General features: G+C 36.2%; 1 protein-coding gene and 1 pseudogene across 1 annotated transcript; both read left to right on the forward strand.

Annotated features, from left to right (window-relative positions):
• LOC126024534 (small integral membrane protein 8-like) overlaps nt 1-17,800 on the forward strand; it is a 1,114,930-nt pseudogene that overhangs the window by 601,043 nt on the left and 496,087 nt on the right.
• On the forward strand, nt 996-3,147 carry LOC126024163 (lithostathine-like). The gene is made up of 5 exons (XM_049784603.1): nt 996-1,071; nt 1,607-1,725; nt 1,948-2,085; nt 2,692-2,812; nt 3,080-3,147. The coding sequence occupies exons 1-5, from the start codon at nt 996-998 to the stop codon at nt 3,145-3,147; spliced, it is 522 nt and encodes a 173-aa protein (XP_049640560.1).

Here is a 17,800-nt window from a genome sequence, read left to right on the forward strand (position 1 = left end):
TGAGTCACTATACCAGGCTTATTTTGCATTTTATAAAATTTCACCTATGCTTTTAAATTATATGTAAATGTAAAGTGTAAAATCATAGGCTCATGTGTCATATACTGAAAAGTATATGTTGAAATATTCAAAAAAGAGATATACATTAAAATGATTATTAATTAAACCATGATGTGATTGAGAAATTATCACTTATGTTCACTTTGTCTCTTATTTAAAAATGTCTATATGTAAATTCTATATGTGTCTAATATTTATAGTTTCTCTGGTAGATTGAGAAAAAGTAAAAAATATTTGAATATAATACATAAATGGAATAAAATTTTAAGCACAAAACCTGAGATACAAATTATAAGAATAAAAAAGTGCAAATAAAATAATGCCAATATTCTACTCTATCAAATATTGAGAAAAGACTGATATATCCTGTTTGTAGTGCAGAGAAATAATAGTTCACAGGAAGAAAAACGTTACACCTGTGACAATTCCCAGCAATTACTAGAAAGAGAAGCCTCCCATTTCTAGAATCCCCTGGAATCCATTCCTAGCCTTTCCCAGAAGGCCTCTCAAGTTTGAAGCTTTGTGCTATCCATTTCGGTGCCCCTCCCTCAGAAAGTCTTATAAAAGGCTGCACTTTCTGACCTGACAAACCACCACAGAGCCCAACAAGAAAGGTAAGTAGTAGCTGAGACAAAATGCTCATCAAGAAAGGGCTTTCTCTCAGATGCTTGAAGAAACGGGGGAAAAGTATCTTTCCTGAGAGGACTAAAGCACTCTCAGAGAGCCTTAGTGAACCCGAGGGGCCTCATGGGGAAAACATTCAGATTATCAAATCTGATGTGCCTCAGTAGAGAGAGACACAGTCATTCAAGTCAACTAAGTCCTGGGATATAGAGTTATAAAACTCTATATGGAGCACTGGGTCTTTTGTTTGACCTCTCTCTGACCACACTTCTATTCCTTCCTGTGATAGGCTTGTCCACCAGTCAGACAGAATGCTGCCTCCCATGATCTTTCCCACTGTTGCCTGGATGCTGCTCTCCTGCGTAATGCTCCAATATCAAGTAACAGGTGAGTGTTGCCACAGCTAATCCTAGTGCTATGGAAAATCAAGGGGAAACCTGTCAACACTTGTGACACATATGATAGAAGTGAGGTACAGGCCTGAATCAGTACACTGATTCATCCATTGGAGTTTTCTTTGGTAACAACTACTGGTTGGTAGCACTGTGGATATGAGCACTATGTCCTCTTCTATGAGTGATCAAAGTGCAGGGAGAAGCACAACTGGAATTAACAAGGGTGTTGTGGGGAAGCAATAAGACTGTGAGTTCATTAAGAAACCAACTGTCCATTCAGACTAAGGTCAATATTGGGCAATTTCTGAAAAACAGGTTGAACAGAATAGCAGTCGATTCCTCCTTTAGTATTTCTGTTTGAATTTGAAAGTTGCCTGTTGTGTATGCACTGAAAATACTGAGATGTTAACATGAGTTAGAGGGGTCTCTCCCCAAACCACTGGTCATATCGACTACCCTAGGTGTCTTTTCCTCTCTAATATTTGTTTTTCTGTTCACTCCAACTGTCCTTGATTTCCTCCCTCCAGGTGAAGACTTGCAGAAGGGGGAGATTTCTCCAAGAATCAGTTGCCCCAAAGGTTCCTTGGCCTATGGTTCCCACTGCTATGCCCTGTTTTTTGCAGAAAAATCCTGGATGGATGCAGATGTGAGTAGCAGGAATTGCAAGTGGGGATGTTGGGGGCCTATCTGATAAAACAGAGGCAATAGGTGGTGCCTCTATTCTCCTAGGATACTATGATAGGTAACTAATAACACAACCAGCAGTACTACTTCAAGTATTATTATTATTGCATTTGTCCCTCCAGTTCCCAAGCCTCAGAGTTCCCAAGTGACAAGTTTTCCCACAATCTCTTCCTTCCTCTTACAGTATGCTTGCCAGAAGAGGCCTAAAGGACATCTTGTGTCTGTACTCACTGGGTCTGAGGCTTATTTTGTGGCCTCGCTCATCAAGAACAGTGGTACTTCAGTCTCTCACATCTGGATTGGACTCCACGACCCCACAGAGGTAAGATTCCATCTCCTTTGCCTGGATCACCTTCACTCGATCTTGGCCATTGGGTCTATAGCTCCTTTGTTTGACCTTAAAAAATACATTGCACATCCTTGTGTCTCATTGAAATTAAATGTCTTTCTGGAGAATGAAGCCATGAGATCATTTGAAGCTCTGGGTAGGTGGATGGCCCTCATCTCAAACTACCCACAATCTCCACTATATACAATTCTCATATATACCAATAAATCAATGAGGAATTCCTTGGACTGGTATGGGACCTTCTAAGAAATAGCTACGATGTGCTGATATATGGGAAAAGAAAGATGGGGGTCAATGTGCCCTCGAGAAATTATACAGGTTTGATGACCCATGTGTAGCCTCAAACAACCTCCCCAATCTGAAAGTTTCCACTGGTCTTTAAACGATTGACTTTATTTTTTTTATGCATGTTACAGCAAGGCCTTAATGAGAATTTTCTAGAGTCTGTATTTAGTTCAGGATGAACCCCACCATAATTCTTACTATTGGATTTCACTCGGGGGTTCCAGGGAAGAATTGCTTCCCAGAACATCCCAGTACCATTGAGACTAAGTGGCCATTCTGTCCCCTGTGCCATAGGGCAGACAACCCAATGGAGGTGGATGGGAGTGGATCAGCAATGATGTGCTGAACTATGTTGCCTGGGACAAAGGTGCCCCAACTGATGCAGGATACTGTGGGAGCCTTGTTCAAAGCACAGGTAAGATTGAGGGAAGATCTCATCTTTAAACCTTTCCCCCAATCTTTCTCCCCATAACATTTTTTAGGACTGGATTTTGGAGGGGTGCAATCTCCAAACTTGTGTTTGTTTGTCTTTCTCTAGCCTCTCACCTCTAATTTCATTTGCCACCTTTCTCTGGAGCCTGAGATGATGAAATAGGGAGGATATGACTTTGGATGCCCGGGTTCTGTACCATTTTTGCAGCTCTCTCAGCCCCACTCTGTTTACCTATTCTTGTCTTTTCAGGCTATGAAAAGTGGCATAGTCAAGACTGCCGAAAACCACTACCTTATGTCTGCAAGTTTCAGGGGTAGATCAGCTCAGTGGTCCACCCCGATGAATATAATACTCAATTGATCCTGGATATTCTTTTAGTCTCCTGGTTGAGGCTGGCAAGAAATCTCCTCCGCCATTCAAACCACCTTACTTCATCCTCCCTCTTCCCCATTCTCAATACAGCTTCTTTTGTATGTTCAAAGCCTTATTTTTTCAGAGAATAATAAATATTTTCATCCACTATGATGCCTTTTTGTGTTCTGTTCTCAAAGCTTCACTGGTGACATTTTCTTATATTTTATTTAAACACCTTGATTACGTACATGATTGTGTTTGGGTTTCAGTCATGTAAAGAACACCACTCATCACCAGTGCAACATTCCCATCACCAATGTCCCAAATCTCCCTCCTCCCCACCCGACCCCCGCCTGTACTTTAGACAGGCTTTCCATTTCCCTCATACATTCTCATTATTAGGAAAGTTCAAAATGTAGATATTTCTCTAACTAAACTCATCACTCTTTGTGGTGAACTTCCTGAGGTGAGCTGTAACTTCCAGCTCTTTTCTGTTTTGTGTCTGAAAATTATTATTGCAAGAATGTCTTTCATTTATCTTAAAACCCATAGATGAGTGAGACCATTCTGTATTTTTCTCTCTCTCTCTGAGAGAGCATAATAGATTCCGTGTACATCCATGTTTAGGAAAACTTCATGACTTCATCTCTCCTGACAGCTGCATAATATTCCATTGTGTATATGTACCACAGTTTCTTTAGCCATTCGTCTGTTGAAGGGCATCTTGGTTGTTTCCAGAGTCTTGCTATGGTAAATAGTACTGCAATGAATATAGGTGTAAGGAAGGGTTTTTTGTATTGTATTTTTGTGTTACTAGGGTACATTCTTAGGAGTGGTATAGCTGGATCATATGGGAGCTTGATTTTCAGTTTTTGGAGGAATGTCCATATCGCTTTCCATAAAGGTTGAACTAGACAGCATTCCCACCAGCAATGGATAAGAGTTACTTTCTCTCCACATCCCCGCCAACACTGTTTATTCTCATTCTTCGTGATGTGTGCCATTCTCTGTGGTGTGAGATGGTATCTCATAGTTGTTTTGATTTGCATCTCCCTGATGATTAGTGATGTGGAGCATTTTTTCATGTGTCTTTTGGCCATTTGTATTTCTTCTTTGTCAAAATGTCTGTTCATTTCTTCTCCCCATTTTTTGATGGGATTAGATGATTTTTTCTAGTAAAGTTCTGTCAGTGCCTTGTATATTTTGGAGATTAGCCCCTTATCTGATGGCTATTGGGTGAATAGTTTCTCCCACTCAGTGGGTGGCTCTTGTATCCTGGGCACTATTTCCTTGAGGTGCAGAAGCTTCTTAGCTAAATATATTCCCATCTGTTAATCTCTGCTTTCACTTGCTTGGAGAGTGCAGTTTCCTCCTTGAAGATGCCTGTAGTCTCAATGTCCTGGAGTGTTTTGCCTATGTGTTGTTCTATATATTTTATGGTTTTGAGTCTGATATCTCAGTCTTTAATCCATTTGGATTTTACCTTTTTACATGAGGTTAACTGGGGGGTCTATGTTCAATTTTTGCAAGTGGCTAGCCAGTTGTGCCAACACCACTTGCTGAAGAGGCTTTCCCTGCTCCATTTAGGATTTCCTGCTCCTTTATCAAAAATTAGGTGATTGTATTTCTGGGGAACATTTTCTGAGTATTCTAGCTTATTCCACTGATCTGAGGTCCTGTCCTTATTCCAATACCGTCCTGTTTTGATACCTATTGCTTTGTAGTAAAGTTTAAAGTTGGGGAAAGTAATTCCTCCCATATTCTTTTTCCCAATGATTGCTTTAGCTATTCTAGGGTGTATATTTTCCAAACAAATTTCAATAGTGCCTGATCCACTTCTTTGAAGAATGTCATGTGTATCTTTAGAGGTATCGTATTAAATCTGTATAATGCCTTGGGGAGTATTGACACTTTGATGATGTTAATCCTGCCAATCCATGAGCAGGGTATGTGTTTCCAATTCCTCATGTCCTCTCTTATTTCTTGGAGCACAGTTTTATAGTTTTCTTGTATAGGTTCTTAACATTTTTAGTCATGTTGATTCCAAGATATTTGAGTTTGTGTGACACTATTGTGAATGGGGTTGTTTTCTTCATGTACATTTCTTCCTTATTACTATTGGTGTATATAAAGGCCATTGATTTTTCTGTGTTATCCCTATGCCACTAAAAATGAGATCCTGGAAGAAATGTATAAATTCTTGGACTCTTATAATCTTCCACGGTTGAAGGAAGAGAATGTAACATATCTAAACACCCCCTTCACCAATGATGAAATTGAAATGGTAATCAAATGTCTGCCCAAAAACAAAAGCCCAGGCCCAGATGGATTAACTAATGAATTCTTTCAAACTTTCCAAGAGGAACTACTACCAATCCTGGCAAGACTCTTTCATGAAATTGAACAAATAGAAACACTTCCAAATAGCTTTTATGAAGCCAACATCGCCCTGATACCTAAACTAGACAGAGATGCTACGAAAAAAGAAAATTAGAGACTAATATCGCTGATGAATGCAGATGCAAAGGTCCTCAACAAAATCCTGGCAAATAGGATTCAATACCTCATTAAGAAGATCATCCACTATGATCAAGTAGGTTTCATCCCAAGAATACAAGGATGGATTAACATCCATAAATCTATCAACATAATACACAACATCAACAACAAGAAAAATAAAAACCACATGATCATATCAATAGATGCAGAGAAAGCATTTGATAAGGTCCAACACCCATTCTTGATCAAAACTCTCAGCAAGATGGGAATGGAGGGAACCTTTCTCAATATAGTGAAGGCCATCTACCACAAGCCAGTGACAAATATTATCCTAAATGGAGAAAAACTAAAAGCCTTCCCTCTAAATTCTGGCAAAAGACAAGGCTGTCCTCTCTCACCACTCCTATTCAACATAGCACTGGAAATACTTGCTATAGCGATTAGGCAAGAAAAAGATATCAAGGGAATCCAGATAGGAAAGGAAGAAGTCAAGTTCTCACTGTTTGAAGATGACATAAAACTCTACTTAGAAAACCCTAAAGACTCTACTAAAAAGCTTCTAGAAACAATAGACTCATATAGCAAAGTGGCAGGCTACAAAATTAATATTGATGACATTTTGTATGAGTAGAAATTGATTGATTTTATTCAGTTTACTCCAGATACCTAGAAAATTTCTAATTATGAATCTCCAATGAGATAGTCCATGGAAACCCAAAAATCTCCATCATTTAACTCTGGGTTTCAAAATTTGACTGGCTTAGATAGTTCAGCTAGTACAGCCAGCTGTGCTCTTTGTGTTCACATCATCAACTGGTCAGAAGACTCCAGGAGCCTTACTGTAGCTCAACACTCTTGCTCAGATACTAAAAATAGCTCCATGTTCTTTTGCTTGCCCACCTCCCAGAAGGAACTATCTATAGACACCAAAAAGTCCTGCCTGCCTATGCAGCCCAGAGACCCACACTATCACTGAGGCCCCAAGCCTATGTTGAGCATGTTTCTCATTTCTGTGACCTCAGCAGTGCCATTCTGAATATGAGACTCTCAGTAAACTGACTTTGTCTAAACTGTCCCGTTCTCTTGAATGTTCTCTTTCCATCTCTGGCTCAGACCAAACTGCATCTAATTTCAAGCCTTTCCTCTTTCCTTAGCCATTAGTTTGTGAAACATATAGGGCCTGTTGACATAGGAAAATTTGCTGTCAATGATGATATTGCTTTTCCACATCCTCTATTGCATGTTACTGCTAAATAGTCTCTTTGTCTCTCCACTGATCCATATTATTGGGGAATTTATTGACTGCCTAAAATCACTACCCTATTTCTGCATGTTTATTGTAGTTCAGCTCACTTGTTCACTGTGAATTTACTACTAAACTAACTGCGGCGGCAATCAATTCCTTTGAACATGGTACACCAGAGTTTCTCTGTGTTACTTGATCCCTTTCTGCAATGCTAAGAAAGCTGCACAAGCTGATGTGTTATGTGATACCTTGGATCTATGGTGCTGCTGTGTTGTATTTTTTCATTCCACCTATGGAGAACCAGGTTTGTGATGGGTATTGTTTGTCAGAAGTTGAACTTGGAATTTGCAATTATACACATCTTTCTGCTGTTTTGTCACATCTAATTAGTTTTGAATTATCAGATAATATCTCTAATTGTCTGTCTTCTTTGGATTATAATTTTAAGACAATTATTTAATGATGTTTTATATTTAATATTTAGCATTATTTATCTAATATTGATTGTAGCACAATTATTTACCACATTGTTCATAACATATTCATTTTAGTTATCAATATTCAAATACCAATACTAACACTGTTAATTCCCACTTATCAGAATTCTCAACGCCCATTCACTTCAATATCCTGCATCCATGCAGGCACAAATTTACTTCATATTGCTTATTACAACACAAATGCAACTGAAGTTATAAACATTTAGATTAACAAGAACATTTTGAATTTGAATTTAAAATAACTGTATTATCTCTCCATGCCATTAACTCTAGTAACTTTTTAAGATAAAATCCTGATTATGGAATTCCAGTATACATATGTTTTCTTTGCTTTATCCCAATGTTCAACACAGACATTAGAAATGATGAAAAAAGATCCAAAAGACAATCAAAGTCGGTCTTTCCAAGGAAGTAAAAAATTGCTGTGCTGTGGATGGTGCTAGTTGAGCTTTCTTTTCATGTGTGTGTGTGTGTGTGTGTGTGTGTGTGTGCATGTCTGTATGTTTAAACTCACAAGGTTTAGTAGATCACTGTGAAAGTTAAAGTTTTCTGTCAGACTTCCTTTGAATGCATTGGAGTGACAGTGTCAAGATATTCCATAACCATCTCTGAATTTCCAATGTAATATTAGGAAATTTCACATCCCAAAACTCAAAATTCTGTACAAAATCTATGAGCAGATAAAATAGGAAAAATTGATAAACAACAGGTGAAATATCTCCATTAAATAGAAAGTTAAAGTAAATAGGATAAGCAGCAAAATACTTGTGATTTGAAGGAAAGTTAATTGTCCTTAAATCCCTGGCTTTGCTGAGAGTGATATATTATTCCATGTTCTCAAAAGGCTCTATATAATATTGAATCAATGCAGTGAGTCACTATTTCAAGGAATATTTTTCATATTTTTTATTTCCTTTTTTTTTTACTTTTTATTGTGGTCAAGGTGAATTACAAATCTTTCACAGTAATATTTAAGGAAATAATCACAACGAATGAAGGGCATTCCGACCACAGTGTTGTCCTTCGTCCCTGTTCAGAGAATGCATCCCACATCTTGTTCTTTTATCCCCTGTAATGCTAGAAGGACTATTCCCATTTATACAGCTTGTTGTAGATTGGGTGTTAATTCTGTTGTCGTTGACTTTGAATTTGGTATTCAAGTCTGGTCATTTTTTATTTCCACCAAATGAACATATGACTGTCTGGTTCCATATTTTTAATTTCAATAATTCTTATAAATTATTTTAAAAATAAACTACCAAATCATGGAATCATGTGTTATTTACTGGAAAAATATTATTGAAATATAAAAAGATATACTAAATAATTAAATATATATCAATAATATTAAATAATTATTAATTAAACCATGATGTTTTGTTCAGAAAAAAATTCATCACGTATGTTCATTTTGCTATTGAATTAAAATATGAAATATAGGTATATGCTATATGTGTCAATTTTTGTTATAGTGTTAGATTGAGTAAAAATAAAGAAAAAATATCTAATAATCCTGTAATCAAATTTTAAGCATATAAATCAGGAGATACAAATGACAAGAAAGTAAAAAGTGCAAGAAAAATAGTGCCAAAATTCTACTTCTTGAAATATTGAAAAAAGATTGATATATCCTGTTTGTACTCCTGAAAGTTACACAGTTTGCAAGAAGAAAGAAGTTACACCTGTGGCAATTCCCAGCCATTGCTAGAAAGAGAAGCCTCCCATTTCTGGAATCTCCTGGAATCCATGCCTAGCCATTCCCAGTAGCTTTGAAGATTTTGAAACTTTGTGTTATTCATTTCAGTGCCCCAAGCAGAATTGCTCTACATGTTGTTCCACTTGAATTTTTGCATGTCCCACAGTCTCCTATTACAGGATCATGAGTATAAGCCAAATCTCTTTTTGATCCCATTCAGTCCAATTATCACTATTCCAGGAAAGTGTCTGTTTTGTTTGTTTGTTTGTTTTTTCTGGCTATCTCAGGACCATGGGAGTTGGGGATCTGAATGTCTCTAAAAGGGCAAAGCTACATTTACCCGTGACTGTTAGCCAGACAGTATTGGGAAAGTGGTCCTCAACTGTGACCATTCCCAAGGAGCAACCTGTGATCATCACCCTTGGTACCTTGACACTCTTCTTCAAACAGTTCTGGAAAACTAAACATTGCTAGAATAGTCTTGGGCTATTTTATGTTGGTCTGTCAAATCAACATTAGCTTTCATTTAATGCTTACAACTTTAACCTCCCAAATCATGGATATACTACCTCTTTTACTCAGTTTAAGATTCTGCATGATCCAAAATGATAAAGATCCAGTACTCTTTCTGTCTGAACTTTGTTCTAACTCAATCATGTCACACTTGTCTTGAGAAATCATCAGGAAATCATTTAGGTAGCCTTTGAATTAGTTGTTTTGTCTCCTAAATCCTGGAAAAATATTGACAGGCATACCTGTGTAGTTTACATTCTCATTAACAGGCTTTTGATCACATATAGCATTTTAATAGTTCAATCCTGGCCAATATTCTGTAATTTTTTTTGGTTTTTCGAGCCACACCCATTAGATGCTCAGGGATTACTCCTGGCTAAGTGCTCAGAAATTGCTCCTGGCTTGTGTGGACCATATGGGATGCCAGGGGATTGAACCATGATCCTTCCTTGGCTAGCGCTTGCAAGGCAGACACCTTACCTCTAGGCCACCTCCCCGGCCCCTATATTCTGTAATTTTAATACCACATTTATATCTGTCTGCTAGAGAATCTGTTAGAGATGCTGAATAATCAATTTTAAGGCCATATACAGAGATATTATAGATGACTCTGGTCCTCTATTTCTTCATAATTAGAATTGTTGGAGTGTATTAGGAGATCATGACCACCCATGTATCCAAAAGATGGATCAATGAAATTACTTTCTTAATATCCATTTTCCTAACCTTAAAGTAAATGTTTTCTTAGTTTGTTTTTCAGCCTCAACTGGTGATACTTAGTGATTACTCCTGACTATGGGCTCTGAAATTGCTCCTGGCTTGGGGAACCATGTGGGTTGCTAGGGATGACCAAGGTCTGTCCTGGGTTAACAATGGGCAAGTCAAATGCCCTACCACTCTGCTATCTCTCCGGCCTGACTAAAATATATGTTTATATGTAAATATGTATATAAACACATATTTATACATACCAAATCTATATACTTATATACAATGTATATAGATACATTTCCATTGTAGCATCCATTTTTTTCTTTTAGCCTTCATTTGCATTTTGGGACCAGAGTTGGTATTTTCAGGATTTTTCTTGACTCTGTGCTCAAGGGTTATTCCTGTTTGTATTTTGAAGACCATATGTTTCTTTGAAAATAAAAAGTATTTTCTGAAAGTGTATTTGGTGAGGACATATGTTATTGATAAACAGAGTAAATGTTTATTTTTAGGCATTGATTTTTCCTAAAATATTAATTGCATCACTATCTTAGAATGTGTGCTTCAAACCCATTTCCTTCCAGGACTTATTTTGTAAGAGTTTGTAGATGTTGCTGTTGTCATTGCAAGAACAAAATTCAAGCTGAAGATATTTGTGGTGGGAAGAAGCACAGAAAGGGAAAGGGAAGTAATGATTTTTAGAAAAACATTGGATGATTGCAAAATAGTAAGAAACGTAGAGCTAAATGAGTTCAACTGAAAAACCAGTGTTCTACCTGAGAGAATCTGTAGATTTTACTATAGAGCTCAGAAACTTGGTAGCTGCTTATGAGTGCATTTATATCTGAGAGAAGAAAAAAAAAAGCACAAATTGGGTATGACTACATTTATTTATTTCTTTATTTATTTTTATTTTTTTTATTTTTTGTTTTTTGGGCCACACCTGACAGTGCTCAGGGGTTATTCCTGGCTATCTGCTCAGAAACAGTTCCTGGCAGGCACAGTGAACTATATGAGATACCAGGATTTGAACCAACCACCTTAAGTCCTGGATAGGCTGCTTGCAAAGCAAACACTGCTGTGCTCTCTCCGGCCCCATAGGTACATTTATATCTTAGAGATAAGACCTGAAGTATCTAATTTAAAGCAGTTACAAATTCCTATTTTTCCTAGTAGAGCACAGCTTATTTGTACATTATGGCAGTATGAGCTTTTAATTTAAGTGTAACAAGAATTGGCTACAGCAATTCTCTCTGTAGACCTAGATCCAGAGAGTAGCTAAGAGCTCTTGAAAAGATCCAACTTTTCCTATTTTTATGATAATTCTCAAGTTTTTCCTTAAAAAGAATTGGTGTTCCTAGGATAGCAAATAAGAATATATGGTCTGGGGGCCAGAGAGATAGCTTGAAGGTAAGGTGTTTGCCTTTCATGCAGAAAGGGTGACCCAAAAGTCAAAAAAAAAAAGAATATATGGTCTGTAGATTACAAGTTAGGTTGGCACATGGAGAGGAACCAGGAATAGAAGAGGTAAAATCCAACATCTAAGAAATTGCCAATATGAAGATAGTTATTTTTTGTTTTTTGGTTTTGTTTTTTTGTTTTTTTTTTGCAGTTTTTGTGAGCCATAAGCATGGTCCCTGTACTTTCTCATTGTTTAACTGTAAGTGATTATGATCTTCAGCAAAACTGTTCTTAACTGAGTGGATTTTGCTTGTGATCAGCAAACCAGCACCATATGTCATGTCTAGCATTCCCTATGAATGTTCTTCTACCATCAGCATCTTGTTATTCTTAAAATAATCCTTGTAAAGAGATGGAAAGGAAAGGTATATACCAATTCTTCTCTAAATTCCATTTTGGAATAGTGTGGAAATTAGTCAGAAATGATCCAGGCACCCCAAAAAAATCAAATATTTACTCAGAATAAGGAACAGATTCAGCTTAACTTTTATAAGGCAGGAAAATAGGGACTCACCTTTAAATGGACAGAAAACACTAATGAAAATCTGTGGGGACAAATATAGGTGCTTAGAAGTACTAAGGATGATAGGAGTATAGAGACTAATACTTAATTAAAATATTTCTAATATAGGACCCTTTTTATCTGTGTGTCCAGATGCTCAAGATTGATCTAACAGAAAGCTATCAAATGACATAAGTTTACATATTTCCTGATTCTCAACTCTCAGAACAGCAGATTCTTTTCAATCAAAGCATCTATAATAATCCCAAAGCTGTCAATTTTGAGACTGTAGATTCCATAGAACCTCATGGCATTATCTTGCTCCTCAGAGAAATGGCTGTCTTTTTGCATCCATATGCATTTCTGTCCTCTAGTATACTGAAACATCAAGACTAACTTGTTCACTTTGTTTATGTTGTTATTGATATCTTCTGTATCACTTCAAGGAATCATCGGTAGAAAATTTTCATAAATTATCAGTATAAGTTCTAGAAGATGCAGGATGCTTCCCTTTGAAAACCAGTATTCTTCCTGTTGGGGATAGAAATGTGGTGAAGGTGCTTGCAGAAGTCAAGAAGGCAGAAAGATTTTTAATTTCGAATGTAGAGAAATTGACAGTATGGTGACATATAGTAAATGCATACATAAAAGTCAATAATAATGGAGAAATAAAATTACATTTTTGGTGTTTAAGCTAAATGTGTGGCAACCAAATCGAATGAATTCTGGCAAGAAAGGACTATAAGGATCTCCCAAAACAATTACTCTATATTTCTTCCAGATTAATTCTGATTTGGTTGTTTTCAGACACATCTTACTATAAAGCACATTTTATATCATATGTAGGTTATATAATTAAATTTGGTGCTCGTATTTTCAGAGATGTTATTTCTATAAATATTGGGTCATTTTTAACAGAGAGTAGATAACTTGATTACTTAGAGATATCACTTCTCCATTTCCACTGCTAAGAAAAGTGGGAGTTCTTTGTCTTTGAGTCTAGCAGTTTTGAAAAGTTCACTTATTTCTTAGCAAAGGGTATTTTTTTACTAACAAATGGTATATTGAGATGATTAATAAGAAATTTTGTTTTATATTAAATGCAATTTACTATCAAAATTGTACAATATCTCTTTGGAAGACTTATATAATAAATAGGCTTGGGATTGGGTCACATGAACCTAGTAAAAACTATTTGATATTATTTTTTTTTGGTAAGACTGATATTGTAATGTCACAGACAAAGAATAAAGTATCTTAGTGTTTTAGTAAAGACAGAGGCCATAAAGAAGACATTGCTTACACTAATGGTCCATTTGCTGATTAAGTTTGTAAAATTTTTGCATTATTAATTTACTTATTTCTGATTCATCCTTTTCCAAATATTTCCTTTTTTCAATTTATAATCATTCATTCCTCATGGAAGAAAATTTTAGCAAACAGCATAAATATCAATTTTTAGGAAATACACTACCCTTTGAAGAATGAGGTGAAATGTAAATCAATTTTTTACTTTAAGGGAGATATGATTTAACTTTAATTAATTAAATAACTATATACTTATTTTATTTACTCAATATTTAATTCATAATTATGCAGGGGCTTTATTTTGCTACTAAAAACTTTGAGAAATGCAAACTGAGATCTTCTATTATTTCCTTTAGGTAATAAAAGTTAATCATAATATATCTATAAAATAGATATATTATCATAATATAACTATAAAGATTAGCAAAGGTATAATAAATGGGTACACAAAATATTTTACATTAACTTTATATACTTATATATTAACTTTATATACTACTAACTGAATATATAAATAATTTTATATATATTTATATACTACATTAACTTTATATACTACTCATGGTTATTTTTTTTTATTTTTTTATTATAATATAATTTTATTTTGATCATAGTGGCTTACATATTGTTGACAATAATATTTTAGGTACATATTTACATAAAATCAGGAGGGATTCCCATCCATCACCGAATTGTTCTCCCTACCCGTCCGTTTTTGTCTTCCCTCCCATTTCTTCTTCCCTCACCCACAGGGCGGCTAGAATATGTGGACCCCTCTGTATCTAACCTATTACTTAGTAGTCTTGCACCTGTTTGGTCTTGAGGCCTCCCATATTTCCCCCTCTAACTGGAGGCAAGACCAGCTATTTCAAGTTACGTGGTTTTGCCTGAAAAAGAAAAAATTAATAAATTGGGGTAAGAGTCTAATACCCCGAAAATGGGCGGAATCCTTCTAGTGGCTCTCATCATCGATTTGGGAGGTGAAGGAGAAAGAGAAGGTGAAACACTCCACCAGTACCAAAAGAAGTGTCAAATCTCCATTGAGGACTCCAGCTATATCAATAAGCACCACAAAAAAACAAACAAAAAACAAAACAAAACAAACAAAAAAACCAACAAAAACAAGCACACAAACAAAAAACACACCATGGTCTTGAAATAAGAAACATGGCATAGCACATAACGAAAGAAAAGAGAGGAAGAGAAAAAGTAAGTATAACTGGGGACAACAATATCAATAAGCACACCCAAAGAGAGAAATCGACCAAAATAGATAGGTAAATAAAAAAATAATAATAATAAATGAAGGTAAAAAAAAAACCCTTTGGTAGGTCCAAAAGCCAAGATCGCGATTTACAGATGACTGGCTGATAGAACCACGACCAGACTGTACACATCTTGGGACCAATAAAAAAGCCCTAGTTTAGGGTTTGAACTATGACCTGCACAATAAGCATGATCCCCAGTCCCAAAGGTCCTGCAGAGACAATTGTAACGGAATGGGGCTTCTGGAAGCACAAAGAAAGACGCTAACCTAGGTGCCATCCTAGGCTCAGTGCAAAGCCCAAGATCACCAACCACAGAAGATGGATTAAAATGACACTGAGGTAACAGAACCTCTAGAATCACAAAGACTGACTTCATCATAAATCTCAGCTCAGGATCTGTGCAGATACTGAGACCTCTAAACACAGAGCTCTGATTGTATCACCCTGGACAGAGCAGAAGTCTACCAACCACAAAAACGCCACCGGGAGAGTAAATGATCCTGAGCAAAGTCTAGAGTTGATCCCATGACAGTATACTCCAAGGACGGAGAAACCCCATATTTTTTAGGCCAAGTGAATTCCTTTTCAAATGACCCCAATATTTACTGTGCCAGGGCAGGAGGGAAAAAACAAAAATACAAAAAGCACAAAACCTTGGTTATTTTTACTACTCATGGTTATTTTAATTTTTCATTGAAGAAAGTGGTTTTGGTGGCTGGAGCAATAGCACAACTGGTAGGACATTTGCCTTGCACTAGACTGACCCGGGTTTGAACTCTGGCAAGAGCCTGCCAGGAGTGATTTCTGAGTTTTGAGTCAGGAATATTCCACCATGTTTGCACCCCACCCCCAAAAAACCAAAAGAGCCTTTTATTAAAAAGCTTTTTTTTATTAAAGAATGATAGTGAACTAAGTATATGGGCACTGTTTTGTGACACATTTCCTATATATACACTTCTTTTTATTAGCAATATTCAGTGATAACCTTATATATGACTAATGCATTTACTTATTTATTTATTGGTTTGGGGCCACACCCAGCTATGCCCATAGGTTCATATGTTACTCCTGGCTTTGTTCTCAGAAATAACTCCTGGAAAGCTCAGGGGACCAATGTAATGCCAGGAATTGGGTTACAACACAATGGCAATTGAAGTTATAAAAACCATCTTGGGATGGCTGCATGCAAAGCAAATGCCTTACAGCTATGCTATCTCTCCAGCCCCTAAAAGTGGTAATTTTTCAATAAGTAATATTTTTTAATTGTTAAAATAAAAACAATTGAAGGAATCAAGAATTTCTGCTGTTGTGAACAAAGAACATTAACTTTCTGAGGTAATACACAGCAACTACTGACAAACACTATTTATTACACCTATTAGTTTGAGACACCAGCAACATTCTGTCCATGTTCACACAGAAGAAAAGACTATATAGTTGCAGTTCTACCTACATATGTATAAGGGTGAATAGCATATGGGAAGTTCTTGGTATAAATGTCAATATTTTAAAAAATAAAGATGAAATATTTAAACAAAAAAATTTAAATAGAAAATTTAGTATGAATTTAATAAAATTATGATCCAAGTTAAATGTAATTGAACCAATCTCCCCTACACTCCACAAAAAATCACCCAGAAGCCCCTACCCATTTCCTGTCCGAATCAAAAGGCCCATCTTCTCCACCAAAATCCGAGAGAAATTTTTCCAAGTACTGGCTGATACCTCTGAGGCATTTTCATCAAGGGTGGGGAGCAGGGACAGATTTTCCTTTCTGCATGAACTTCAGCAGCCAGACCACCCCTCAACTTTTCAGCAAAATGGCCCAGCTGTGTAACAACTTCATTAAATATCCAAGCCATCAAATACTTATAGACCAAGAAGATCTGAACCACATGCGCAGAGGTGTTAAACCTTGATATCTTATAACAGTGTCATTCCAATAGATTCAAAGGAAATCTGATGGAAAAGTTACACAGACACATAAAGCTCAACTAGCACTATCCACAGCACAGCTATTTCTTACTTCCTTGCAAAGACCTGCTTTGATGGTCTTTGGGGTCTTTTTTCATCATTCCTAATGTCTGTCTTGAACATAGAACAAAGCAAAGAAAACATATGTAAAGTGGAATTCTGTAGTCAGGATTTTAGATAAAAAAGTTGCTTGAGTTAATGCCATGGAGAGATAAAACAGTTACTAAAAATTCAAATTCAAGCTGACCCTTGTTAGTCTAAATTTTTATAACTTCAGTTGCAATTGTGTTACACCAAGCAATATGAAGTAAATTTGTGCCTGTTTAGAGGCAGGATACCGAGGTGAAAGGACATTGAGATTTCTAGTAAGCTGAGTATAAAAGTGGTAGGATTGGAATTTGAATATGAATAACTAAAATGTATGTGTTATGAACAATGTGATAAATAATTATGTTACAATAAATATTAGATTAATGATGCTAAATATTAAATATAATACATCATAGAATATTTGGTTATAAAATTATAATCCAAAGATGACAGACAATTAGCGATATTATCTGATAATGCAGAACTAATGAGATATTACAAAACAGTAGAATAATGTGTATCAGTGCAAATTCTAAGTTCAACATCTGACAACAAACAATACCCACTACACAGTTGGGTCACCACAGGTAGCATGAAAAAATACAAAAGAGCAGCACCATAGGTGCAACGTATTTATTCAAAAGTCAGCTTGTACAGCTTCCTGAGAACTGCAGAAAGGGATCAAGTAACACAGGGAATGTCTGGTGTAACCATGTTCAAAGGAATAAATTGCTACAGGACAGATTGGTTCAAGGAAAAAGCTGAGATTTTCAGGAGTGAAATGCAATAGAAGATATGTCAAAACAATATCATCATTGGCAATCCCCCTATGTCAACAGGCCCTACAT

This window comes from Suncus etruscus, chromosome 12 (genome assembly GCF_024139225.1).
Source record: "Suncus etruscus isolate mSunEtr1 chromosome 12, mSunEtr1.pri.cur, whole genome shotgun sequence".
NCBI classification, from domain to species: Eukaryota; Metazoa; Chordata; class Mammalia; order Eulipotyphla; family Soricidae; genus Suncus; species Suncus etruscus.

Coding starts and splice junctions, on each gene's coding strand:
- LOC126024163 (XM_049784603.1), top strand. CDS start 996: ATGCTGCCTCCCATGATCTTTCCCACTGTTGCCTGGATGCTGCTCTCC. Junction 1,072..1,606: donor GCTCCAATATCAAGTAACAG/GTGAGTGTTGCC, acceptor TCCTCCCTCCAG/GTGAAGACTTGCAGAAGGGG. Junction 2,813..3,079: donor GAGCCTTGTTCAAAGCACAG/GTAAGATTGAGG, acceptor TTGTCTTTTCAG/GCTATGAAAAGTGGCATAGT.